We start from the raw sequence: 24,310 nt of genomic DNA on the forward strand, positions 1-24,310 counted from the left end.
GGTGTGTGTTCTTCACCTCACTAGTTAAACAGTTTTTTTTCCCAATGAGGTGAGCAGGCTACTGGAGCAACAATGTGTTCAAGGCAGGTGAGCTGCACATCACATACTTTGAATAGTCTGCCATCTAGTGTTGGGTCTGGGTGTTTGTTTTTCTTTGTAGAAGTCTTTTCCAGTCACGAGGTAGGTGACTCCTCCTTTCGGTGATAGTGCGCATTGGCATCAACTCCATTGTTAGATTGTTTTTTCCGCCATCAGGTTTGGATGTGAATTGCTGCACTCTGGTTTGGCACAGTTTCTCGGGTTCCCTTCGACGTGCAATCCACTACCCCGACGGTGTTGTTTCTCGATCGCGTTTCCCATTCTCCGCGCATCGTTTCAACTCAATGACCTTCGATCGGAAAACTTGTGGAGGGCCGTTGGGCCTCCCCGCGCCGGGCTCGCTAGCAGTCGATGGTATGGACTCCATTCAAACTCGGTCCTGGGTGTCGCACCAAGTTTCCGTGCACCGACCTGCACGAAGTGTACAACCTGTGCCTAACCCCGGAACACGACGAGAAAGACTGTGACGCGTGCCGATCGTTTCGATTGAAGAAGGCGCTTCGTGACCGTCAGGCCCGACGTCCCGAGATGCAGCATCAAGGCGGCTCCGTAACAAACATTTTCGGCGAAGATTCCGATCAAGAAGAACAACAAGCTCAAGGAGCCAAGGAAGCAGAACACATCTCCGTGTCCGAGGACGACTCCGGCATGGAAGAAGAGGAGCAAGTTACACCGGATCAGCGTACCGTGAGTACAGAAGCCCCCTTGCCCCAACACCAACACAAGACCATAAAGGCTCCAGTCCTTCCTCTGCCTGCGGGCCAAGGTTGGCACCAAGAAAAAGTTTTGAGGGGCCCGGCGCCGAAACACTAAGATAAGCCTTCCACTCGGCTTGAGTCAGCCCCATGCTGGTGCCGAACCGAAATCAAAGCATGTTGTGGTCCACATCCCACCTTTATCGATGACAAAATCTTCGGAACCGAAAGGTTCGGAGCTGAAACTTTTGACGCCGAAAACGACAAGCAAAGACAAAAAGACTCCATCAAAGGAGCCTAGGTCCGACGTTCCACCTTCGGAACCGAAACAGAAAGAGCTGGTTATAAACCCAGACACTGGACATATCCATGCCAAATTGCCTGAAAAAAGGAAGATGGGCCAACAATAGGAGTACCACATTCCTTTGAAGAGAAAAAAATGTGGCACTAACCCTTCACCACCTTAAATTCCACCTCTGCCCACTGATCCCATCTAACTCATCACACCCACAAATTCACCACTATCACTTGACCCACAGGATGAAGGAGATGGGGATGGGATGGGGATCAGGATAGGCCACAGGATAATGATACATGGGAGGACTATGACACGGACCCAAACACGGATAATGACCCTGACTTGTATCCATCCAGACCCTCAACTCCCGACGACAATATACGATACATTGAGCTACTTAACAGGGCTGCTCATTACCATGGGGTGGAACTACATAAAGAGGCTTTAGAGGAGGATTTCTTATTTGAGACCTTAAATTTCTCTCAAAAAACTACCATACACTGCCAATGCTTAAGGGGATACTTAAACCCGCAGATGAGGTTTTTTAAGATCCTGTAAGGGCAAGAATCATCACGCCTAGGGTTGAGAAAAAATATAAACCTGCAGCTACTGAACCTGCCTACATCAAAGGCCAGCTGCCCTTAGACTGTCTTTTGATTTCCAAGGCTCGCAAAAGGGCTAACTCATAGACCACAGGTGAGGCCCCTTCTGATACGGAGTTGAAATTAATTGATGCCTTTGGCAAAAGGGTAGCGTCACAAGCGGCTGATCATTGGCTCATTCCTAATGCCGAGGCTTTGTTCGCCAGATATGATAGGGCTGATTATGAGGAGTTAGAAAAACGCTTGCAATTTCTGCCTGATGAACATAAATCTAAGGCTAACGGTCTTATTCAGGAGGGCAAACTAATCACCAATACCTCCATCAGGTGCACCCTAGACGCAATAAATACAGCAGCACGTGCAGTAAACACCAGCATACTGCTACAGAGGTATGCTTGGTTGAGGATTTCAGGTTTCAAACCTGAGGTGCAAGCCTCTATTCTCAACCAGCCATTTGACAAAAAATACCTGTTTGGTCCAGCAGTTGACACCACGCTGGAAAAAATGAAAACAGATACTGAGGTCGCAATGTCCATGGTGGCTTGCAGTTACCTACAAATAGGGGTTCCTTTCGTCACTCCTTTTACAGGGGTGGCTCCAAGAATATTTCCACAGAAAATCCCTCCTCCTCTTACAAGGGCAACAACCAATCACCCTCATCAAGAGGCTATTTTAGAGGAGGTTTTAGCGGAAACAATGGTAAGAGAAGAGACAGAGGCAACTCCACACGCACTTCCCTCGCAAATAACAAGCAGTGACTTCCTTTAACTACCCCGCCTCCCCTCCCCCCTGATCATTCCACTCCTGTCTGGGACGTCTCTTCCAATTTACCCCTGTCTGGAATACAATCACCTCAGACATACGAGTTTTGCAAATTATCCAATATGGTTAGTGCCCGGAACTTAGACACTCCCCAAACATTCTTCCAAGGTCACACGCAATATCACAAGAACATCTTACCCTTCTAAAGCAAGAAGTTCTCTGTTAGAGAAAGGAGCTATAGAACCAGTCCCATTGAAATATCAAGGGGCCGGGGAATACTCCCTATACTTCTTAATTCCCAAGAAGGACAGCTCTCTCAGGCCTATACTAGACCTCAGAGATCTAAATCTATACATTTAGTCGGACCATTTTCACATGGTCACACTCCTACTAGTGCTTCCGCTCCTTCAACAAACTTTCTGTCCACTCTGGACTTGAAGGACGCCTATTTCCAAATCCCAATGCACCCGGCTCACCACAAATACCTGAGGTTCGTAGTAGCAGGTCAGCATTATCAGTTCAAGGTGCTCCCATTCGGAGTAACTATAGCACCCAGGGTTTTCACTAAATGCCTAGCAGTAGTCGCAGCTCATCTACGAAGACAACATATTCACGTCTTTCCATATTTGGACGAGTGGCTCATAAAAGCCAGCTCGCACTCACAAAACAATGCAGTTGCTCCATGAGCTTGGATTCACAGTAAATCTGTCCAAGTCCCATCTCCAACCATCCAACACACAGGCGTATCCGGGAGCCATAATAGATACACCAAAGGCTTTGGCCTACCCCAATCCGACCAGAATCCGCATTCAGACTCTACTCTGTGAGTTTCAGGCTCAACACTCATTACCAGCTCGAGTGTTTATGCAGTTACTGGGGATGATGGCGTCTTGCATCCTAATAGTCCCTTATGCAAGACTTGAAATGCGTCCCTTTCAGCATGTCAGTGGAACCAGGCTCAAGGTCTGTTATCAGATCTAGTGTTGGTGGGCGGCTGCACCCATCACTCTCTGTAGTGGTGGAATCCTCAAAACCTTTCAAAAGGGCGAACCTTCATCGACCGGGTTCCACAGATAGTGCTAACAGCAGATGCATTGCTCACTGGTTGAGGAGCTCATCTCCAGATGCATACAATACAGGACATGCGGAGCATGCAGCAAAAACAGCTTCACATAAATCATCTAGAGCTGCTAGCAATTTTTCTAGCGATCAAAGTGTTTCAAGTTCATATAGTAGGCAAAGATGTCCTAATCCGTACAGACATGACAGCAATGTACTATATACAAAAACAGGGGGGGGGGGGGACACTCTCTCTAGCTATCACAACTAGCACAGACCATCTTGAGATGGGCCATACGTCACAAAATGTATCTCCTCGCAGAACACCTTCCAGGATAAACAATCAGATTGCAGATCTGCTCAGTCGTCAAAGACAACAGATCCACGAATGGGAACTCCACCCTCAAGTTCTCCTCCCATTCTTTCAGATGTGGGGCTTTCCTGTCATAGATCTGTTCGCCACCAACCTAAACACAAAATGCCCAAGCTTCGCATCCAAGTATCCACACCCATTGTCCAGAGGTAATGCACTATGGATCAATTGGTCAGGGATATTTGCTTACGCTTTTCCGCTTCTCCCACTCATTCCATTAGTGGTTTGGAAACTCAGACAAGCGTCCCTGACACTAATCCTAGTTGCTCCAACATGGGCCCGTCAACCCTAGTTCACAACTCTGTTGGAGTTCTCAGTAGTTCCTCACCAAAAAGTGCATATTACACCCAATCTTCTCACGCAGAGCAGTGGAGAGATAAGACATCCAGATGCCAGTCAGCTCAACCTTGCGATCTGGCTCCTGAAGTCTTACAGTTTGGCTATCTCAGTCTCCCGCCTGACTGCATGAATATCATCAAAGAGACTAGACGTCCTACCACAAGAGCTTGCTATGCAGCAAAGTGGAAGCGGTTTATCATATACTGTAATAACAATCTGTTCAACCCGCTTGATGCTTCAGTTAAAAAAAATATATACTATTTATTACATCTGCAGTGTTCACATTTAACATACACAGCCATACACTTACATCTTGCAGCAATAGCTGCATACCTCCAGAATAGACAGCATCTGTCTCTCTTCACAGTGCCTGTTATTAAAGCATTTATGGAGGGACTTAAGAGTCATTCTCCCAAGACTTCCACCTGCTCCAGTGTGGAATCTCAACATTGTCCTCACCAGACCCATGGGTCCACCTTTTGAGCCATTGCACAGATGTGAGCTGCAATTTATCACTTGGAAAATAGCTTACCTCATAGCTATCACATCGCTGAGGAGAGTAGATAAGCTTCAGGCACTAACCATAGAAGAACCATTTTTACAAGTACACCAAAACAAAGTGGTTCTTCGGACCAACCCAAAATTTCTACCCAAGGCCATTTCTGCCTTCCATATCAAACCAATCTGTTGTGCTTTTTGAGTAGTTCCCTTAACCAGATTCTGCTTTACACACCTTAGATGTGAAAAGAGCGTTACTCCACTACATAGAAACGACAAAACCTTTCTGTAAGACAAAACAACTATTTGTGGCTTTTGCTCCACCACATAAAGGCAATCCCATATCAAAATCGGATATTGCACTGTGAATAGTCGAGTGCATTGAAACATGCTATGCAAAAGCAAAACACACATGATCAATTCCCCCTAGAGCTCAATCCACACGCAAACTAGGGGCTTCTATGGCATTCTTAGGAAACATACCCATAGATGACCTCTGAAAAGCTGCAAGATGGTCTACACCTCACACATTCACAAAACACTATTGTGTAGATGTGTTATCAAAACAGCAAGCTAGTGTGGGCCAAGCAGATTTACGTACACTATTTCAAACCACTGCAATAGCTACAGTTTAGCCACTGCTTTGGGAGATAACTGCTATATAGTCTACACACAGCTTGTGATCTACAGCTCGTATATCCCGGGATGCCAGCTGAGATCCAGCAATCAAAACCTTAGTTCCATGTAAAATAAACAAGTCCAGAATGGGAGGGCGCGCCTTCTCATATCTTGCCCCCTTCCATTTGAACAGGTTACCGGAAGGAATGCGTTGTTGTACGTCTTTGGGTCACTTTAAGAAGAGCCTAAAGACATGGTTATTCTAGGGCCCCAGGCCGAGCGAGTGGTCCGTTCTTGTGCTGCTAGGCGCCGTGAGATCCCCCTGTGGATGATTCTTTGCTCCTTACAAATGTCAAATAAATAAATATGCCTCGAATGGAAAATGCTACTTACCCAGTATGCATCTGTTCTTGGCATGTAGAGCTGTAGATTCACATGCGCACATCTGCCTCCCCGGGTACCTATACCTGTTGCAGTAACATCTTACTTAGACACATATATACATGGACATCTCTTTCTACTACTCTGCGTGAAAACAATCTAACAATGGAGTCAATGCCCATGGGCACTATCACCAAAATGATTATTCACCTACCTCGTGACTGGAAAGGACTCCTTCAAAGAAAAACAAAGTGCAAACATCCGGACCCAACAATAGATGGCAGGCTATGCAAAGCATGTGAATCTACAGCTCTACATGCCAAGAACAGATGCATACTGGGTAAGTAGCATTTTCCTTACAGCCTCTTTCACTATGTTGAACCAGATATCAAAGCTGGAGAACAATTCTTACTTACTGGTAAGTAACTATTTTCATAGCAGCAATAGATTGGCAGTTTGAAACTGTGACTTTATAGATGTGGTGAAGCATTGTGACCAAAACAAGTTGTTTTATACAGTAGCAGTTATTCTAGGCATAAGAAGATGGTGCTGGGACTTTGGGCATGGTACACCATAGATTGAAGTCATACACGGGTCTCGTCAGACTCCCTACACTCACACTAAGAAGTTGTTTACACTAAATAGATGTTTTTTTCTGACTGTGATTCAGAAGATACTTACTGAAAAGTCTCTTTCTGTGAATAGTTTTTTTTTACCTTATTCTGCAGTCTTTTATGTGGGTGAAGGTATTCTTTGTCTATGAATTTCAGGAAGAGAACTATTTTCCTTATTATGCAAACTTGCCTGTTTGTTATCAGAAAGGCAACTTGTTTCTTGACTTGAATGTACATTTTCTAACTTCCCACGTGATTAGTGCAAGTTTATGGTTTAGTTCTTTTTTTTATTTTTTTATATCAATTTACACATACACAAACCTACAGCCAAACTCCGTTGGGGACAGTCGAATTTAAGAGAAATAAAGAGTAAATGAAAGAAAAGAAAATTCAACTTTACGGAACAATCAAGGAAGAGTCCCACACCTCGCCTATCCTGAACCCCTTGTGTATAGCAACATCCAGCCTTCTGTAGTCCATGTATACTCTCCCCCAGCTGTGCAGCAACCTCCTGTCCTATCATAAGTCAAGGATGGATTAACTGGTATCCAAAGGAATCTGTGTGTTGACCCGAATGCCGCTTCAAAATATTCAAATACCGTGGGCATATGAGGCTTTAGCCTCCCCAAGAGAGGTGGGAATTTCGGCTAAGTTCCGACTGGTGCAACTAATAATTTTACACCGCATCTATTATACCAGAACATTACTCCATAAAATACATAGAGCACCTCATCCCTTTTGCCTGCGGGGCTGCGGGGAGGAGGGAACACTGTTCCACACATTATGGGACTGCACACGTATACAGGAATTCTGGACACAAGTAATGCGTACTATCTCCCAAACACTTACACTCTCTGTTTTGCCTGAACCACGCAAATGCCTCCTAAATGTCTGGGACCCCAATGACCTAGACAGATATGGCCTAATATGGGCTACACTGGCCATGACGGTGGCTAAGCGAGACATCGCGCAGAAGTGGGGGGCCCCGGAGCTGCCCACGGTGAGCAGATGGGCTAAAAATATGGATACACTAATGGTCACGGAAAGGGCGGTTTATGTCCTTCGAGCCTCCCCCGTAAATGGAACAAGGTTTGGGCATCGTGGAATGTCTATAGAGGAGAATTGTGTGAACCTCTACCGGAGGGAGACGACCTAGACTCTGAAGGGGAAGATGAGTAGTGGAAGGCACGGGGAGGACCACCGGTGAGGGCTAAATGTACAGATGGTTGGAACAAGGGTGACTAAGGGATGATGGAAAGGAATGCAGGCCTTCTGTGGGACGGGATGTTGTGGTGTCACGAAGAGACACGATGGCTTAAGTTGGGGGGGGGATACTTTCATTAGGTTTGTTATGATGGAGGTTCATGTTAGGCAAGATACTCAGATCGATAATTGGCAATATCCACCAGCTACGGACTGTACACAAGCATGCGGTCACAATAGTTTTAGGGGGGATTGACAAGGAAAATGTTTGAAACAGTATGAAACATGTTACATGAGGCGGAATTTAACTATGTCAAACGAGAATTTTATAAACGAATGTACCATGCTAAATGCTTAATATGCCTTCATGTCAATAAAGTTTAAAAAAAAAAAATACCGTGGGCATTAAATCTCGCTGAAATCTCTTTATAGAAACAATGTGCAAGGGTGCCATATTCTGTCAAAGTCGTAGGACTTGTGATCCAAATCAACCGTGTCCTAAAGCCAGGATCTGTTGTCTAAGTCACTGTTAGAACTCCAGAACGCTATGATGAGTTACCTGGCTGCACACAAAGCTAAGTATATGGCTTTTTCCCTATGTGAGCGGAGTGGTGGGACTATCTGTTTGGCAGGCCAAGAAGAGAATTGCAGGAAGTTTGAATCGAAAATAGTATTTATATCTGCGAGGACTGCTTCTTGCCAATAGCTGTTTAGTTTACGGCATCGCCACAGCAGATGTGCTAATGTGCCCGTGCCTCTACATGTTTTGCCAAAACTTCTGACTTGGCGGGATTACATGTGCAGACTTGAGCTGAAGTACAATACCAGTGACCAGTAGTGCACCATTCTTAACATAGCCTTCCTTCCCCCTATACTCCTTGTGGAGGTATGTGCTCTCTTATGGATACTGGCCCATTCCTCTTCCAAGAAGGAACGTTCCAACTCCCTTTTTCGGATTCTCATCCATTCTACAACATACCCAAGTTGAGCTGCAAAATACTAGTGAGATTTGGGATACCTAATGCTGTGTTATCTAAGAAAAATTGAATTTTTGAAAATAAATTATTTTGCTGTTCCTACTTCCTGTTCTTCCAGATAATGTTCTCCACCAGTTTCCAGGACTTTGGAAGGTTTATAACGGCGGTGTTTGGAACTCATAGAGTAGCTGAAGTAGGAGGGTCCTTTTAATCGCTGCAATACTGTCCAGCCAGGAGAGGCCCGACATGTGCCAAGAATAGGTAGAGCATGCAAGTCACCATAGTGAAGGGCAGTTGTTTTGTCTAGGGAGGAATAGAGTTTGATTCCAAGATAACAGATGTTTTTCTTCGCCCAAGCCAGTGGGATGTGTATTGCATCGTGGCCCGTATTTCTTTTGGTATTTTGATGTTCAATATCAGTGATTTCTGGGGGTCAGTTTTGAAGTCTGAGACCCTCCAAATGAGTCAGACTCGTTCATTAAAGCCATGTGGGATCCGACCAAGCGAGAATTGCAAGATCGGCAGACAGCAGCAGTTTATATTCATGTCTGCCAGTGGAGATCCATTTAATCTCTAGGTTAGCCCTGATGGTGCCTAACATGGGTTCCATATAGAGCGCAAATATTAGGGGTGACCAGGGACAAGTCTGCCTTGTTCCCTTCAACACCATAAAGAAATCTGACAGCATACTGTTGACCCGGACTCTTGCTCAATAGTGTGGCTTTTAGTGACTAAGGCAGGAAGCCAGTCCTAGATACATGGACATGTGAGACTATTCAAGAACATTCAGTCTTCGATGGTGGTAGAAGAAGTAACCTGTTTGTATTTACAAATTGCAGCATAATACTCATTCTAGGATCTCAGTAGTGTCAGGGAATTGGGTAGGTTTATAGCTTTATTTACACTTTTCTATAGTGTTGCTTTACCAGGAAGGCATAAGTGTGCTTTACAAAATAACTTGGAGGGTATAATGTTGAATACAACATACAGAATAAATAGTAAAAACAGTGACTGAAGAGAGCACACTCTATATAGCAGTGGCAGAGATAGTGACTAACAGTGGTGATGAAAGGGTTACCCGAGGTGAATGTGCAGTCGGGGAGTTTTTAGAAATTTTCTGAAAGTGATAAAATCAGATGCTGGTTTTGGCTCCAAAAGAACATTGTGTTTGGTACTTGAGATGTGTTCAAAGCAGGTGTTTCCAAAAGAAGAAATATCTTGCTCTGAAGTCCTATCTCTGCACCAGAGATGGTGAGGAGAGCTATGAGGTAAGGAGGGGACTTAAGATGCATGGCCTGGTGGGTGAGTCATCCAATTTTCATATTTGATTTATTCTATCTGAAAACACTTTACATTTTTAAGTGTTGGAAATGAAATGGTGCATCATTGAGAATAGTTACACATGCATAGTGTAGGTTTTGCATGCACATTTTCTTTAATGTGTGAGTTAGCAGAGGTCCCATATGTTTTTTTTGTGCCCTTATGGCTTAATGTCTACTCTGTGCTATTTAGTTTTACGATACATAGTTGAATGCACAAACATACATTTATTTTTTGTATTGCATTCTTTGAAGCAAAATATTTATGTCTTTGCTTTATTTTATTTTATTAAGTGCTGATTCCAAAGGAAAAGCCTCCAATTACGGTTGTTGGTGATGTAGGAGGAAGAATAGCCATTATTGTGGTATGTATAAAACTTGAGATGAACACATTTCTCTTCATTAATATTTCACATATCCACTGCAATTGCAACTCTCCTTTCATATGATTGACTTAATTAATGATGTTTAAAAACTGTTATTACACTGACCCAAGCTTTGTCAAATACTGCTGTGCCAATAATACAAATTTTAAAATGCATCTAACCATCTCTAATAAATCTGCATTTTCTCTCAATAAAATTATTCCTCCACCTGCTGCCCTACAAAGCATACTGGGGTAGAATTGCTTGATTTGAAGTAGGATTTACAGAATTTGACTCAAAAGTTTCCTGCAGCAGGCTTTTGAGAATGGCAGTTGTAGGGGGAGTGCTTATCCTATGTGTTGGTTTTCCTGTTTTCAGTTTTTATTTTTGGTAAAGTGTGGTGGTTTTTTTCTGTGTTTTCAAGTGATTTCAATACCTTACAAAAGAACAGTGGTTATCCGTGGTTACTCATTTTTTGCACCATTTAAAACAGAGACCGTGTTTTGCCGGTGTTTATGGAACATTTTGCTTTTATTATTACTTGCTTTCTGCACTGATAGTGCATGGCATACAGATAGTGTAGGTACAGTGTATATAAGGTCCAAATACATTTTACAAATCAAACTTATTGTAGTACACCATACAATACTTCTTTAGTGAGTCTTTGGTTGTGCTGGCTCACTCTTTCCTTCCCATGTAAACTTTTATCTGTGAAAAGGCCCGTTCAACATTGACACCTGAGACAGTCACACCAAAACCGCCAGTACAGAATTTGCTAACTCAGGGCACTGACCTAGCTTTCCATGCCAATACTGGTGCACCTTAAGATTACGATTCTCTGGGACAGGTTCTGCAACAAATGCGTCGAACTTGGCACATATGCCCTCAGAGTTATTGAAGCTTTCAAAAATGAAGCAACAGTTTTTAAAGTCCAGAGAAAATTCCCCTTTCCGGAAGGGAGCTATAACTTTGTGCAGAGTACCACAGTGAGGATTCATCGACTTTAAATGCCATGGTTGGTGAAGCGACATTTCTATGTATCATTGCAAGCCATTTCTGATATGTTGTAAAATAAAATTTCCTGAACTGCTCCTTAATATTTCTTAGCTTGCCTAGTGGCAAGCACTCTAACATGGAGCATGTTACAGTGCCAAAGTCACTAAGTGTCTTCAGCCTACTCTCAAGGAGACGTTTTTACATCTACACCAATTATGCTGAACACTTGGTAGTCCATGGTGCATTCAGACTCTAGTTTTTGCATTATGCCCACTAGCAGTCAGGTTTTCCTGTAGAAATCTAAGAATGCAGTAGAGTGTACTTTTTTCACAGCATATCAATATACGTCCGAAGATCCCCACATTTCTTGCCTTTAGCATCTTCACTCAGCAAAAATTCTGTAAACGGTTGCCACATGGATAATATCTTTCATGGCCTCTAGGGCTGAGAATCACCAGCTATATGACATAGTTGGGATGACTCTTTCTTTGATGCCACACAAAGCACAAAATGAGAAATGTTTCTGATAGATACATCTGCCGTGTGGATTCCTCACCTTGTGAATATCCCCCTTGCGTCAGCAACGTTCGGAAATTTTCTTCGTAGCACGCCGTCGTGGGCGACGTCACAGGAGCACGGCATCGCGCGCGACTCCGTCTGACGTCACCGACCCCATATCAGGCCCACGCCGGCGTGATGACGTCAGTTCCCTTTTTTCCGCGTCTCCGACGCGAACGGTTTTCGGGATCTTCAGCGATACCTAGTATCTTTCTGTTTGATAATTGTCACTGTTTCTCTCTTACGACCTTGTTCTTCTCCGGAGATGTCGTCGAGGAAAACAGGCTTTAAGCCATGTAGGTCTTGTGCCCGCATGATGTCTATCACTGACCCACATAAGGATTGTTTGTGGTGTCTTGGTTCGAGTCACGACGTCAAGAACTGCGAGTCCTGTTTTAAGATGAATCCGAAGGCGCTTCGGGAGCGTGAAGCAAAGTTGCTTTTGGCGAAGGTGAAAAAAGACTCTGGGCGATTTTCGAGATCTACGTCACGGAGATCGAAGTCGAAGCAAAGGTCTCGGTCGAGGTCGGGATCGGCTTCGAGGTCCAGAGCGGGTTCGAGGTCTGGAGAGGACTCGAGGTCTAAAGCGAAGTCAAAGTCCAGAGATAGATCTAGGTCTAGATCTAAGTCGGCTTCCGGACATGCTTCGAGCTCTTCGAGGAGAAAGCATAAGAGGAGGAAGCACAGTTCGAGACATCATTCGGGGAAGGATTCCTCTGACTCGAAGAAGAGGTCTCACAAACATCGTAAGGACTTTGTCTCTCCTTCACCTGCTTTGTCAAGAGTAGGTTCTCCGGAGCCGGACCCGGAGCCGGTTTCCTCGGAGCATGAAGAAGATGAGGTGACTCAAGAACCGGCTTCGGCGGAGACTCCTGTGAATCCAGAAGGTCAGGGTGAAGATGTGTCGGGTCGGCCTCCATTGCAACATCCGGTAGGTCCGTACCCCTCCTTTCCTGGTCCTGGACAGGATCCCTCGCATTTTCTCAATGCGATGTTTGGAGTTTATTCTAGGGCAATGTACCCCACTGGAGCGCCTGGTGGCCCCATGGGTCAGTTATCATACAATCTGGGTATTCCTCAGTCGTATGCCCCTGCTCCATTTATGCCTTTCATGCCGGCGCCTCTTTCACCTTGGCTCGGTACGGCTCCACCGAGGTCTTCGACTCCGCATGCGGCTTCGCCGACTCCGGATCGACCTCGCAGTCGAGATCGAGGTACCACACCTGTTCATGACTCTCGTCCTCCTGCTCCGGTTCCTCGATCGACGTCGGAACCGGCTCCGTCGGAGTCGTTACCGGATCCGTCGACTTCGATTCGAATGGAGTGGTCGAGGCGAAGGGCTCAGCGTCTTCTCGAGCAAAAGGATGATGAGAGTTCAGATGTGGAAGAAGGCGAGCTTCCTGATCATGATGATGACTTCGATGAGCTTCGGGATGCTAGTGGTCTGGAACTCTCTCCCGAGTGGGGTCTGCCTTCGACTTCTGATGCACCATCAAGGGACGTGGCTCCTTATCACGTGGTTATTAGGAAGGCTGCTGACCTTCTTAGCTTAAAGCTGCCCACAGTGGAGTACAAGCCCAACATTCTCACAGAGGTCCTGCATTCTCCTTCTTCGATTGTGGAGCCAACTCTGCCGTTTACTGATGCCTTGTCAGATCCAATTAAGGAGATTTGGAAGAGGCCGTTGTCTGCTCCTGCAGTTTCAAGGGTAATTGCAAGGCGCTATAGGGTGGCTCCTGATGACCCTGCTTTTCTTTCTACGCATCCATCTCCGGAAAGTCTTGTGGTTCAGGCGGCTTGCTCTAATAGGGCTGCAGGCTCTTTCCCTCAAGTACCAGCTGACAAAGAGTCTAAGAAATTGGATCAGGCTGCGAAGAAGACTTTCTCTTCTGGGAGCATGGCTCTAAAGTCATCAAATGCTACTTGCCTTTTAGGTAGATATGTGCACGCGCTGATGGACTCAGTGAAGCAATTGTCTTCAAAACTTCCTGAGGAGGATAGGAAAAACTTTAATGAAGTGATCTCTGACACTCAGGCTGCGGCCCGCATGGTCATTCAAAGCGGCATGGACACTGTGGATTCTGTTGCCAGAATTATGGGCTCATCCATTGCAACCAGGAGAGCCGCATGGTTAAAGTCATCTGATTTCTCAGCGGATGTACAATCTACTTTGCTGGATTTACCCTTTGAAGGAACTGGCCTTTTTGGTAAGAAGGCTGATGTGGCCTTGGAAAGGTTTAAAGACAGCCGTGCCACTGCGAGATCGTTGGGTCTGCAGATGAGAGGGTCTACGGCTAGAAAATTCAAGGGATTTGGTAAATCTTCTTTTCGTCCCTTCAAGCAGGGCCAACAACAGCAGCAGCAGCAGAACCCTCTATATAAGTCCTATAGAGGTAGACAGAGGGGTCGTGGACGTGGACGTCAAGTCTCCTCTTCCTCCACTTCCTCCAATAATGCCCAACCCCCACCCGCATCAGCAAAGCAGCCCTAGATCCTCCATTCTGGATCATGTAGGGCCAGTAGGGGGTCGGCTTACTCACTTTCTACGAGATTGGGAATCGGTTACATCAGATCTTTGGGTTCTCAATCTCGTAGAGAATGGGTATGCACTTCCTTTTCAGGAGTTCCCTCCCAATTACCCTCCTTGCCAAGGTTATTGCTCGGAGGACCACCTGCTTCTCCTGCAGGAGGAAGTCCTGGCACTGTTTCGAAAGGGTGCGATAGAGGTGGTTCCAGAGCAGGAGAGGGGTCAAGGGTGCTACTCCTGGTATTTCTTGATTCCCAAGAAGGATGGCAGACTTCGGCCGATCCTGGATCTCAGGATTTTGAACCTCTATCTCAAACAGGAGAAGTTCAAAATGCTCACCCTTGCTCAGGTTCTTCTGGCGCTGATGGAAGAAGACTGGATGGTGTCGATCGACTTGCAGGATGCGTATTTTCACATTCCGATCCTGAAGTCGCACAGGAAGTATCTCCGTTTTACGGTGGGATCGCAGCACTACCAGTTTGCGGTCCTCCCGTTTGGACTTACTACTGCGCCTCGAGTTTTCACCAAGGTGATGGCGGCGCATCTCAGAAGGTCAGGGATTCCTGTATTCCCTTATCTAGACGACTGGCTGATCAAAGCGGAGTCGCCGGAGATGGTGCTCCATCATCTGCAGGAGACAACTCAGTTGTTACACAGGTTGGGTTTTTCGATAAACGTACCCAAATCTCACCTGGTGCCCTCCCAGCGCAACCTGTTCATAGGTGCGGTACTGGACACTTCTGTATGTCGTGCATTCCCTCCACCTCAAAGGATTCGCGACATTCAGGAAATGATTCCTTTATTCTTCAATGGAGCGGTTGTTCCAGTCCTGAAGGTCCTTCGCCTGCTCGGTCTGATGGCTTCTTGCATTCTGTTGGTCAGTCATGCACGCTGGCACATGAGGGCGCTCCAGTGGTGCCTCCGCAGGCAGTGGTATCAGCACAACGGAGATCTCAGGGAGTCAGTGAGGATCTCCAGGGAAGCTGCGGCGGATCTGTCTTGGTGGGGCGTGGAAGGCAATCTGTCACAAGGAAAGCCTTTTCAGCTACCTCCATCAGTGGCCACAGTGATATCTGATGCATCCACTCTCGGGTGGGGTGCTCATCTGGGAGACCTGGAGGTCAAGGGTCTTTGGTCTCCGGAAGAAAGGTTGTTTCACATCAACCTTCTGGAATTGAGGGCGATACGTTTGGCGCTCAAGGCCTTCCTCCCTTCCCTTCGCGGTCGTTCGGTCCAGGTCCTAACGGACAACACGACTGCGATGTGGTACATCAACAAGCAGGGAGGAGTAGGGTCGCAGTGTCTCTGCAGAGAGGCTCTGCGTCTCTGGTCCTGGGTTCAGGACCATCAGATTTGTCTGGTGGCAAATCATCTGGCCGGAGTTCTGAACGTGCGTGCAGACAGTCTCAGTCGGCAGTTCTCTGCCGACCACGAGTGGAGGCTTCACCCGGAGGTTGTTCACGACATCTTTCGGATGTGGGGGACTCCTCGGGTGGATCTATTTGCCACTCGCGAGAATGCTCACTGCCTTTCATTCTGCAGTCTCCAGTATCCGATGCAAGGAGCATTGGGGGACGCGTTTCAGTTGAGTTGGGGAGATCGACTCCTTTACGCGTTTCCCCCCATACCTTTGATTCCTTGGGTTCTGAGGAAGATTCGTCAAGACCGGGCCCAAGTCATATTGGTTGCTCCGGATTGGCCAAGAAGGGTGTGGTATTCGGGCCTACTCCACCTATCCTCTCACCCGCCGCTCCGTCTCCCTCACAGGGCAGACCTCCTCTCTCAGTTGGAGGGGCAGGTTCTACACCCTCACCTCCAGACATTACACCTTCATGCCTGGAGATTGAACGGGGCAACTTGAGTTCTTTTTCTCTCCCTCACGAGGTGGTGGATGTCATTCTCTCTGCCAGGCGTGACACCACTAAGTCCATTTACTCCTATAGGTGGTCAAAATTTGTTTCTTGGTGCAGGGAGAGGGATATTGACCCTTTGAAGGCTCATTTGTCTTATATTTTACAATTTGCCCTTTATCTAGCACAGCAAGGTTTGGCTGTTGCCACGGTCAAGGGTTATCTTTCGGCCTTATCGGCGTTTCTTTGTTTGCCGGATCAGCCTTCTCTCTTTAAATCTCCGGTGGTTTTGAGATTCTTGAGGGGTCTCATGAATATGTTTCCTCCTACCCCTTTTGTGGTTCCTCAATGGGATTTGAATCTTGTGCTGACCTTTTTAATGGGTTCTCCCTTCGAACCCTTGCACAAGTGTCCATTGAGGCTTCTCTCTTTTAAAACTATCTTCCTCGTTGCAATCACCTCGGCAAGGAGGGTAAGTGAGCTTCAAGCTCTAAGTTCCAAATCCCCATTCCTGACCATTCATGCAGAAAGGATGGTTCTTAGGACCAGGGCTGCTTTTCTGCCTAAGGTGGTGACTCCTTTTCATCTTGGGCAGTCCATTACCCTTCCTACCTTCTATCCTCCCCCTCACCCGTCTAAGGAGGAAGAGAGACTGCATCGCCTGGACCCTAAGAGGGCGGTGTCCTTCTATCTGGACAGGACTAAGGACTTCCGGATGGACGACCAGCTGTTTGTTGGCTTTGCTGGCTGCAAGAAGGGCAGAGCGGTGCACAAGCGCACTCTTTCCAGATGGATAATCCTGTGCATCAAGATCTGCTACTCCCTTGCGGGTAAGGACCCTCCTGAGGGTATTAGAGCTCATTCAACTAGAGCAAAGTCTGCAACATCTGCTTTGTCTAGGGGTGTACCTGTTGAGGATATTTGCTGGGCCGCGACTTGGGCCTCCCTCCACACTTTCGCAAAGCACTACTGCTTGGATACCGAGGTGAGGAGGGATGGCCACTTCGCGCGCTCTGTCCTCCAAGACTTCCTGGTGTAGCAGAGTGGACACCCTCCTCCGGGAGTGGGGACTGCTGTGGGAATCTATTCACAAGGTGAGGAATCCACACGGCAGATGTATCTATCATAAGAACCAGTTACTTACCTTCGGTAACGCTTTTTCTGGTAGATACTATATCTGCCTGTGGATTCCTCACTGACCCACCCGCCTCCCCGTTGTCCACTCTGCTATACCTGGTCTTTCTGTATATATGGTTTATGCATTTGTATTGATTTAGTTCTATATGTACTGTGTACATTGTATATTTGCATATTTGCTATCGTTGGTCCGTCCGTGTGCCTCGAAGGCACGGAAAAAAGGGCGGAACTGACGTCATCACGCCGGCTTGGGCCTGATATGGGGTCGGTGACGTCAGACGGAGTCGCGCGCGATGCCGTGCTCCTGTGACGTCGCCCACGACGGCGTGCTACGAAGAAAATTTCCGAACGTTGCTGACGCAAGGGGGATATTCACAAGGTGAGGAATCCACAGGCAGATATAGTATCTACCAGAAAAAGCGTTACCGAAGGTAAGTAACTTGTTCTTTAGTTCCCGTGCATAACAAAACAGTGAACCAAAATAGACTAAAAAGTCAATAGCATTCTTCATTAACTCAGAATATTGTAAAGATGCTTTCAGCATGAGCATCTAGCAAGTGGCAAGAATCTCTTACAGGGAAGCACTTCAGCTCAGGTATTGATTTTGACAGTTCATCACACAACTTTTTCATATATGTAGCTGAATCACTGCAAAACAATACTAACAATATTACTCCAATCTTTGTTGAACTTGGTAAGAACTTATTGCAGCAGCATTCCAAGTGACACTGCGTTTCATGGTTTCCAAAAGTCTGGTGTTAATTTTTCACCACTATCCCAGATGTTTGGTGACCTCTTTTCACATATACCTGTCACTACCCCTTGCATTGAATGTTTAAAGGCTGGGGTGTATGGCAATTCACCTACTATCAATACTGACTCAATAGAAAGGGGACTAATGTATCAGGGCGTTTTACACATTCTCTGTGGGTATAGGTGATGGTACATATTGGGAAAGATTCTTAGGAAACCAGCCATTTTACCCATCAGTGAAAGAATCAAACGTAGCCAAAATATCAAATGATTTTGATATTACCTGATTCTCTACGGTTTATGAAATAATTTAACAAGACCTAAAACATGCTTCTAAACCCTGTATCTATAGGCCAAAGACCACAAACCTGAAAAAAGCAAAAAGAAGAAACCATATTTTAGTGACATCCCTATACAACAAAACTCACGTAGAAGAATGTTAGCCCAGGTTTCCTTGCTTCTATTTAGTATAACTGTTATATTGTATTGGCCCCTCAGAAGAAATACAAATTACTCTTTCACTCTTCTTTTCCATTATATGAATGGCATTTACTCTGTGGTTGTGCAGGTGTTTTTTTTCAGTGTTTATATGTTTACACTGGTGAGGGCTATTTTCCTTTCGGTGGGGTTTTATCAGTTATTATAGGTTTAAGCTTAAAACAGGATAGCCTACCTATGTGTTTCGTCTGTAGTCTACTTATTTGCCTCTTTTCTCCAATCCTCATTTTCAGCAGCTGTGTACTTGCTTTGATGCTTGAATCTTGCATGCACTATGTAGTCTAGAGGCCTTGTCTGATTTGCTGCTTTGCACATAGTATCTCTGTCTCCTAGAATATCTCCTGCTATGTGGGTCTTATTTGACTCATGGCTTACTTTGGAAAACAATTTCCAAGAATGTGCCTTTTTATAGTAGAGGTATACTAGCTGTACAAAGACCTCTTCCATTAGTTGCACAGAGACAGGAAGTATTTTTTGGATGAGAAGCGTAATCAAACTCCTTTGCGATCCCTTGCGACCACTGTCTTTCTTACGCTAGTTTTAAATTGTGATATTGTTTGCAGGATGGCGTTTTTTACTGGCCATATATTTTTTATTAATGAATTTGTGTACTGACCTTTTTAATGCATGTATTGCCGCTTCTTGTATTAGCACCTTTCTGCTGCCTATTTGCACTTCAGGGCCGACCCCGTTCCGCCGCTGCTGACGTGCCGTTTGTGCGGAGGGTGGACCCTTCACTCCAGCTTCACTTTAGTCCACACTTCCGGGGAGGACGCGGTCTAGTCCTCCTCCGGAAATCATTATTTAATCACCTGATGGTGCGGGCACGCAGAGACTTAAGTAAGCCCTGCTAGCGCCCAGCACCCTTATTGTCTCTATTACGCTAGTTTTTAAACTGTGATATTGTCTGCAGGCCGATGTTTTTTTACTGCCCATATGTTTTTTATTAATGAATTTGTGTACTGACCTTTTCAATACCTGTATTGCTGCTTGTAGTAGCACCTTTCTGCTGCCTATTTGCACTTCGGGGCCGACCCCGTTCCGCCGTGGTTGACGTGCCGTTTGTGCGGAGGGCGGACCCTTCACTCCAGTTTTACGTTAGCCACACTTCCAGGGAGGACGCGGTCTAGTCCTCCTCCGGAAATTAATATTTAATCACCTGATGGTGCGGGCATGCAGAGACTTAAGTAAGCCCTGCTAGCGCCCAGCACCCTTATTGTCTCTCTTACGCTAGTTTTTAAACTGTGATATTGTCTGCAGGACGGCGTTTTTTTACTGCCCATATGTTTCTTATTAATTAATTTGTGAACTGACCTTTTTGATACCTGTATTGCTGCTTCTCGTAGGAGCACCTTTCTGCTGCCTATTTGCACTTCAGGGCCGGCCCTGTTCCGCCGCAGCTGACGTGCGTTCGTGCGGAGGGCGGACTCTTCACTCCAGCTTCATTTTAGCCACACTTCCGGGGAGGATGCGGTCTAGTCCTTCTCCGGAAAGCATTATTTAATCACCTGATGGTGCGCAGTTGGCGCGCCGAAGGCGTGCCTAAGGCAAACCCGTCTGCGCCCGTCCGCACCTGGACCCCTCCCAGTGCCGGAACCTCTGGTTCAATGCCCTCCCGTACCCTAAGTTACTCCGCAAGAGAGCCATACTCTTTTAACAGGATGAAGGAGAGCTGCTGTTTGGTAGATCTTGGGGATAGCACTGCGAGCTGTGTATGCAGATTCTCACTTCCGCAAGTACAAGGGATCACTGCTTTGCAATTTCCCCAAAACTTCCAGAGCCATAGATCTAGCAAATTTGCTAAGAGATTTATGCTCTACTGTGGCCTCGTCAATGCTAGATCATTGGCAAAGCACAAATATGAAGTAGCACACACAATAAAAAAAATTGGGTTTGGACATCTTATTCATAACAGAACCTGGGCAGACCCTGCTTCAGATCCTGATGTTATTACTGCCTCTCCTGTGGGATTTTAGCAATTAGAGTAGACAGGCCACTAAAAAGAGGCGATGGAGTGGCCATTATATTTAGAGAACACCTTCCAGTCACCTATTACCCTGTTTCCATTCCTTCCAATGAGGCCCTCCACTTCACATTTGAACTTAGTTCTAAGTTGACCTTCAAAGTTATTTTACTGTATCGACCACCAGGCACTGGAAATGTTTTTTTAACAAATCTTGATACCCTTCTGCGTTCAGACACCCTAGGAGCCATAGGGATAACCCATCTAGTGCAATCCCCCACCTATGAGGCCGGGCATACTCTGGATGGCGTTTTTACATCAGCTCACAGGCTTACAGTGAAAGAAATACTTCCTTTAACATGGTCTGACCACTCATTAATCACGTTTAGTCTCCCAAGCACCATTGCTGGACAGGATAGCATCACTAAGCCAAAACCACAGTTGGTGGACAGAATGCAGAACAATGTCATACATTCACCCCAGTACAGATATCTGGGCCTAAAACCATTGTTTTTTTGCACTCCACACCACCCCAGTTCAGACATGGCCATATGCAAATTTGGCCCAGATCTCTGTACTGGGGTGAATGTATGACATTGTTCTGCATTCTGTCCATCAATTGTTGTTTTTGCATTTGTCACCCAGAGTGGGATGGGTATGCTCAGACGTGAGTCCCATGCTCTCCACACCACTGGAGTCAAGCTATCCTGGCTGAAGACGGCTGATAGCCAGAAACCGGTCCTAGGATGCTTGATTCTGGTCCAGGAAAGACATGGCTTGGCAGTTCGGGCTGGACTGTTCCCATGAGGCACAGGGTCAGGGCTGATTTGCATATGGCCATGTCTGAACTGGGGTGGTGTGGAGTGCAAAGAAACGATGGATTTAGGCCCAGATCTCTGTACTGGGGTGAATGTATGACATTGTTCTGCATACTGTCCATCAATTGTTGTTTTAGCATCACTAAGCCACCTGTCTCTTCCTGTAAAGCATGGAGTAAAGTGGATAAAATAATTCTACGCACCCACCTGGAAGTTGCACCACCTCAATTTCAGGGCCACGTGGACTTAGCGGTTCCCAAATACACTATTTGGGTTTCCGATGCAGTCCATGCCTCGGTACCCACTAAAATATTGTCCGGAAACAGGATTGCCCCTTCTGTCCCCTGGTTTTCTGAAACACTTCGGAAAGAAAAACTGAACTGTCGCCGATTGTAACGTGGCTGGCTAACTAACTATCACAAGTCAGATAAGGGAATATATAGGATGGATTTATTGAATTACAAAAATGTACTTACATCAGAAACAAGCATTTGCAATGCAATAGGTCTCGCATTTTTTAAGTTAGAGCTATTGGCATTGCTAATAATAATGCAACACCAGTAGCTCAAACTTTAATAATGCGAGACCTATTGCATTGCAAATGCTTGTTTTTATTTATGAATATTCCTATTTTAGAAGTTGAGGCCAATTCACAAAGGCACGCAAGAGTACGTGGAAAAGTAATAGAGAATACTGCTCCAGGTACACACGAATGCCTTTGTGAATTGATCCATAGTTTCCATTGTGCACTTAAGCGTTACACCCACAACACACTCCCCACCTTTTGTTACTAGCAACTTGCTACTGGCGGAGATTTGATATGCAATAAACCAAGCCAGCAGCTTCAAATTAAACCTAAACTCAGCCACTGAGAGCACAATTTGCCGCCTGAGTTCACGTACATCACTTAACGGTCTGTACCTTTGTTTACAACTCTTGGGAAATGCATCAGTGCAGCTATTAGCACATAGATAGAGGTCCCCACCACACAGAGTTGGCGTCGGTGTTTCCGCAACTCATTTTGAGGTTTGTAACATAACAATTGTATTTGTAAAGTGCACGTTCACCCCAGCAGCAATATTTTGTGGCAGACTGAAATAACAGAAGTTTATTGTTTAGGAACTGTTATCGACCTCGGAAGAATGAAAGGCTGAATGAGAAGCTGCCAGGACTGAAACCTGTGACCATACAGTAAAACACAGATTTTTGCAGGGGATGCATTAACCACCCGTCCTCGTTCCCGTAAAAAAACTCAGTCGCATCTTCAGTGAAAATCAACCCCATAAGCTCCTGTTCTAAAAATGTTATCTGGTCTATAAATCACGGCTTTATGAAACACAACTGAAAGTATTTGTATTCGAGAACCACAATTAAATTTCTGATTATCAGGGGATGTGAGGGTCCGTGACAGGTACCACGTGACTCGCCTGTTACTCCTTCTGAGTCGTGAGTGGGTTCTGCTTCACAGTCTTCCTGCAGCGAGTAAATAATTCAACTAAAAAAGCCGGATGGAACCGTACTCTGGGAGTCAACTCCTGAAAACAAGCATTGCTAAAGCAATTCCGTAGGCAAGACCTTAAAAGATGGGGCAGTAGCTTCCTCTTTAGATATTAAACGGCCGTGGGGTTTCAATCTGTAATCATTGCTCCCCACTACCCTGGTGTGTGTTTGTGTTGAGGGCGCAGGAGGGGTAGAGGAAGTGCGGGTCTAAACGAACACTTTTAGGACCCGGAGGCACAGGTTTCTGTCCCTCCAGTTGCTGATCCCATCTGAAATCAGAGTCCAGGTTGTGAGCCCCCAGCCCAACTACCAACTCGAGGATGCATTTATTTATTAGGGTGGATGGAAAACGCCGACATGTAGATAACGTCCCTTCGTGCTCGTTGTTTTCTTCTCAGTGAGAATGTAGACAATGTGACGCGGGGGGGGGTGTAGCGTGGGCCCCCGCAGCCCCGGTGGTGCAGGTAGGAGTGACCCTCTGGGAGGGTCACTCCTGCCTCTTTAGGGGCCCCATGCAGCTTTAGGACTATACATATCTGTGACATTTCGGTGTCTCGGGGGCCGTTCAACACATTCTACAGGGTGAAGGGCATCATTTTGAGTTACTTCACTGGCGACCTCTCCACAGGGTCCTAAAAAGAGCCATTGAAAGGATGAACCTAGAGACCCTACTGAAAAGGATATCAAGCCACTGTAGGTAAAGAGCATCTGAACTCTCCCCTGTCAGCTGCGCGTCTCCCTCTTCCACAGTGGCGGCATTAGTCCCCTTCTGTGAGACATCGCTGCATGCATGTGTCATTCTCATGGGCTTTATAACGCCATGTTCCGATTCATTGTGCCTTTACCTCTTCCCTCCCTTCCTCCGACCGCCCTCCCTGCACCAAAAATCAAAGCCCACCTCCCTCCTTGTGGTATTTTTAGCTCTGCCGAAGGTACACGCTGTACTCGCTGTCCTACGCAGCGGATGGCGCAGCGCCGGCGAAATGCGCCGACCCCTCCCCACCTTCCCCATAAATCCCGCTTCCCTCTGTCCTTTTCCCGGGTAATAGGCCCGGTGACCCAGAACACGGAGGGTGCCTTTGTTAACTGCAAAAACAGATTGGGTGGAGAATTCACACAAATATGTTAATATGTGGAGTGGGCCCGAACCAGCACTGCCCGGGGACCCTATATCTCGTCCTGTGTTTCCCTTTAAAATTCACTGCAGCTACCTCCGTTGGATTGAACTAAAACACCAAGAATCCATCAGGTGGTTAACAGAATACCCAGGACTAGATAACGGTGCCCGATGACGCGCGACACGCACAGTCAAAGTAGAGGGAAGCTGCGGGCTCGCGATGCCTGCACTATGACAGTCTGTCGTGTACCTTTTACCATTGTATCTGCGGCATTTTGAACCATTCGTGCCTTGCTGTTTCCTCTGTGTATTTGGTCGAGACCACCATTTCTGTACTCTACCTACTTTGTGGGTTTAGACGCTTGCACTGCTGCTGCCTATATTGTGGTGA

General features: G+C 46.2%; 1 protein-coding gene across 2 annotated transcripts in view; it reads left to right on the top strand.

The window, feature by feature from the left end:
- Positions 1 to 24,310, top strand: part of PRPSAP2 (phosphoribosyl pyrophosphate synthetase associated protein 2) — a 440,767-nt gene that overhangs the window by 371,874 nt on the left and 44,583 nt on the right. For both annotated transcript variants that reach the window (XM_086940712.1, XM_086940714.1), the window contains exon 9: positions 10,132 to 10,202. In XM_086940712.1, the coding sequence (XP_086796838.1) occupies positions 10,132 to 10,202 (71 nt within the window). The remainder of the gene's footprint in view (positions 1 to 10,131; positions 10,203 to 24,310) is intronic.

The sequence above is a fragment of the Lissotriton vulgaris genome, chromosome 10 (genome assembly GCF_964263255.1).
Source record: "Lissotriton vulgaris chromosome 10, aLisVul1.2, whole genome shotgun sequence".
Classification (NCBI taxonomy): domain Eukaryota; kingdom Metazoa; phylum Chordata; class Amphibia; order Caudata; family Salamandridae; genus Lissotriton; species Lissotriton vulgaris.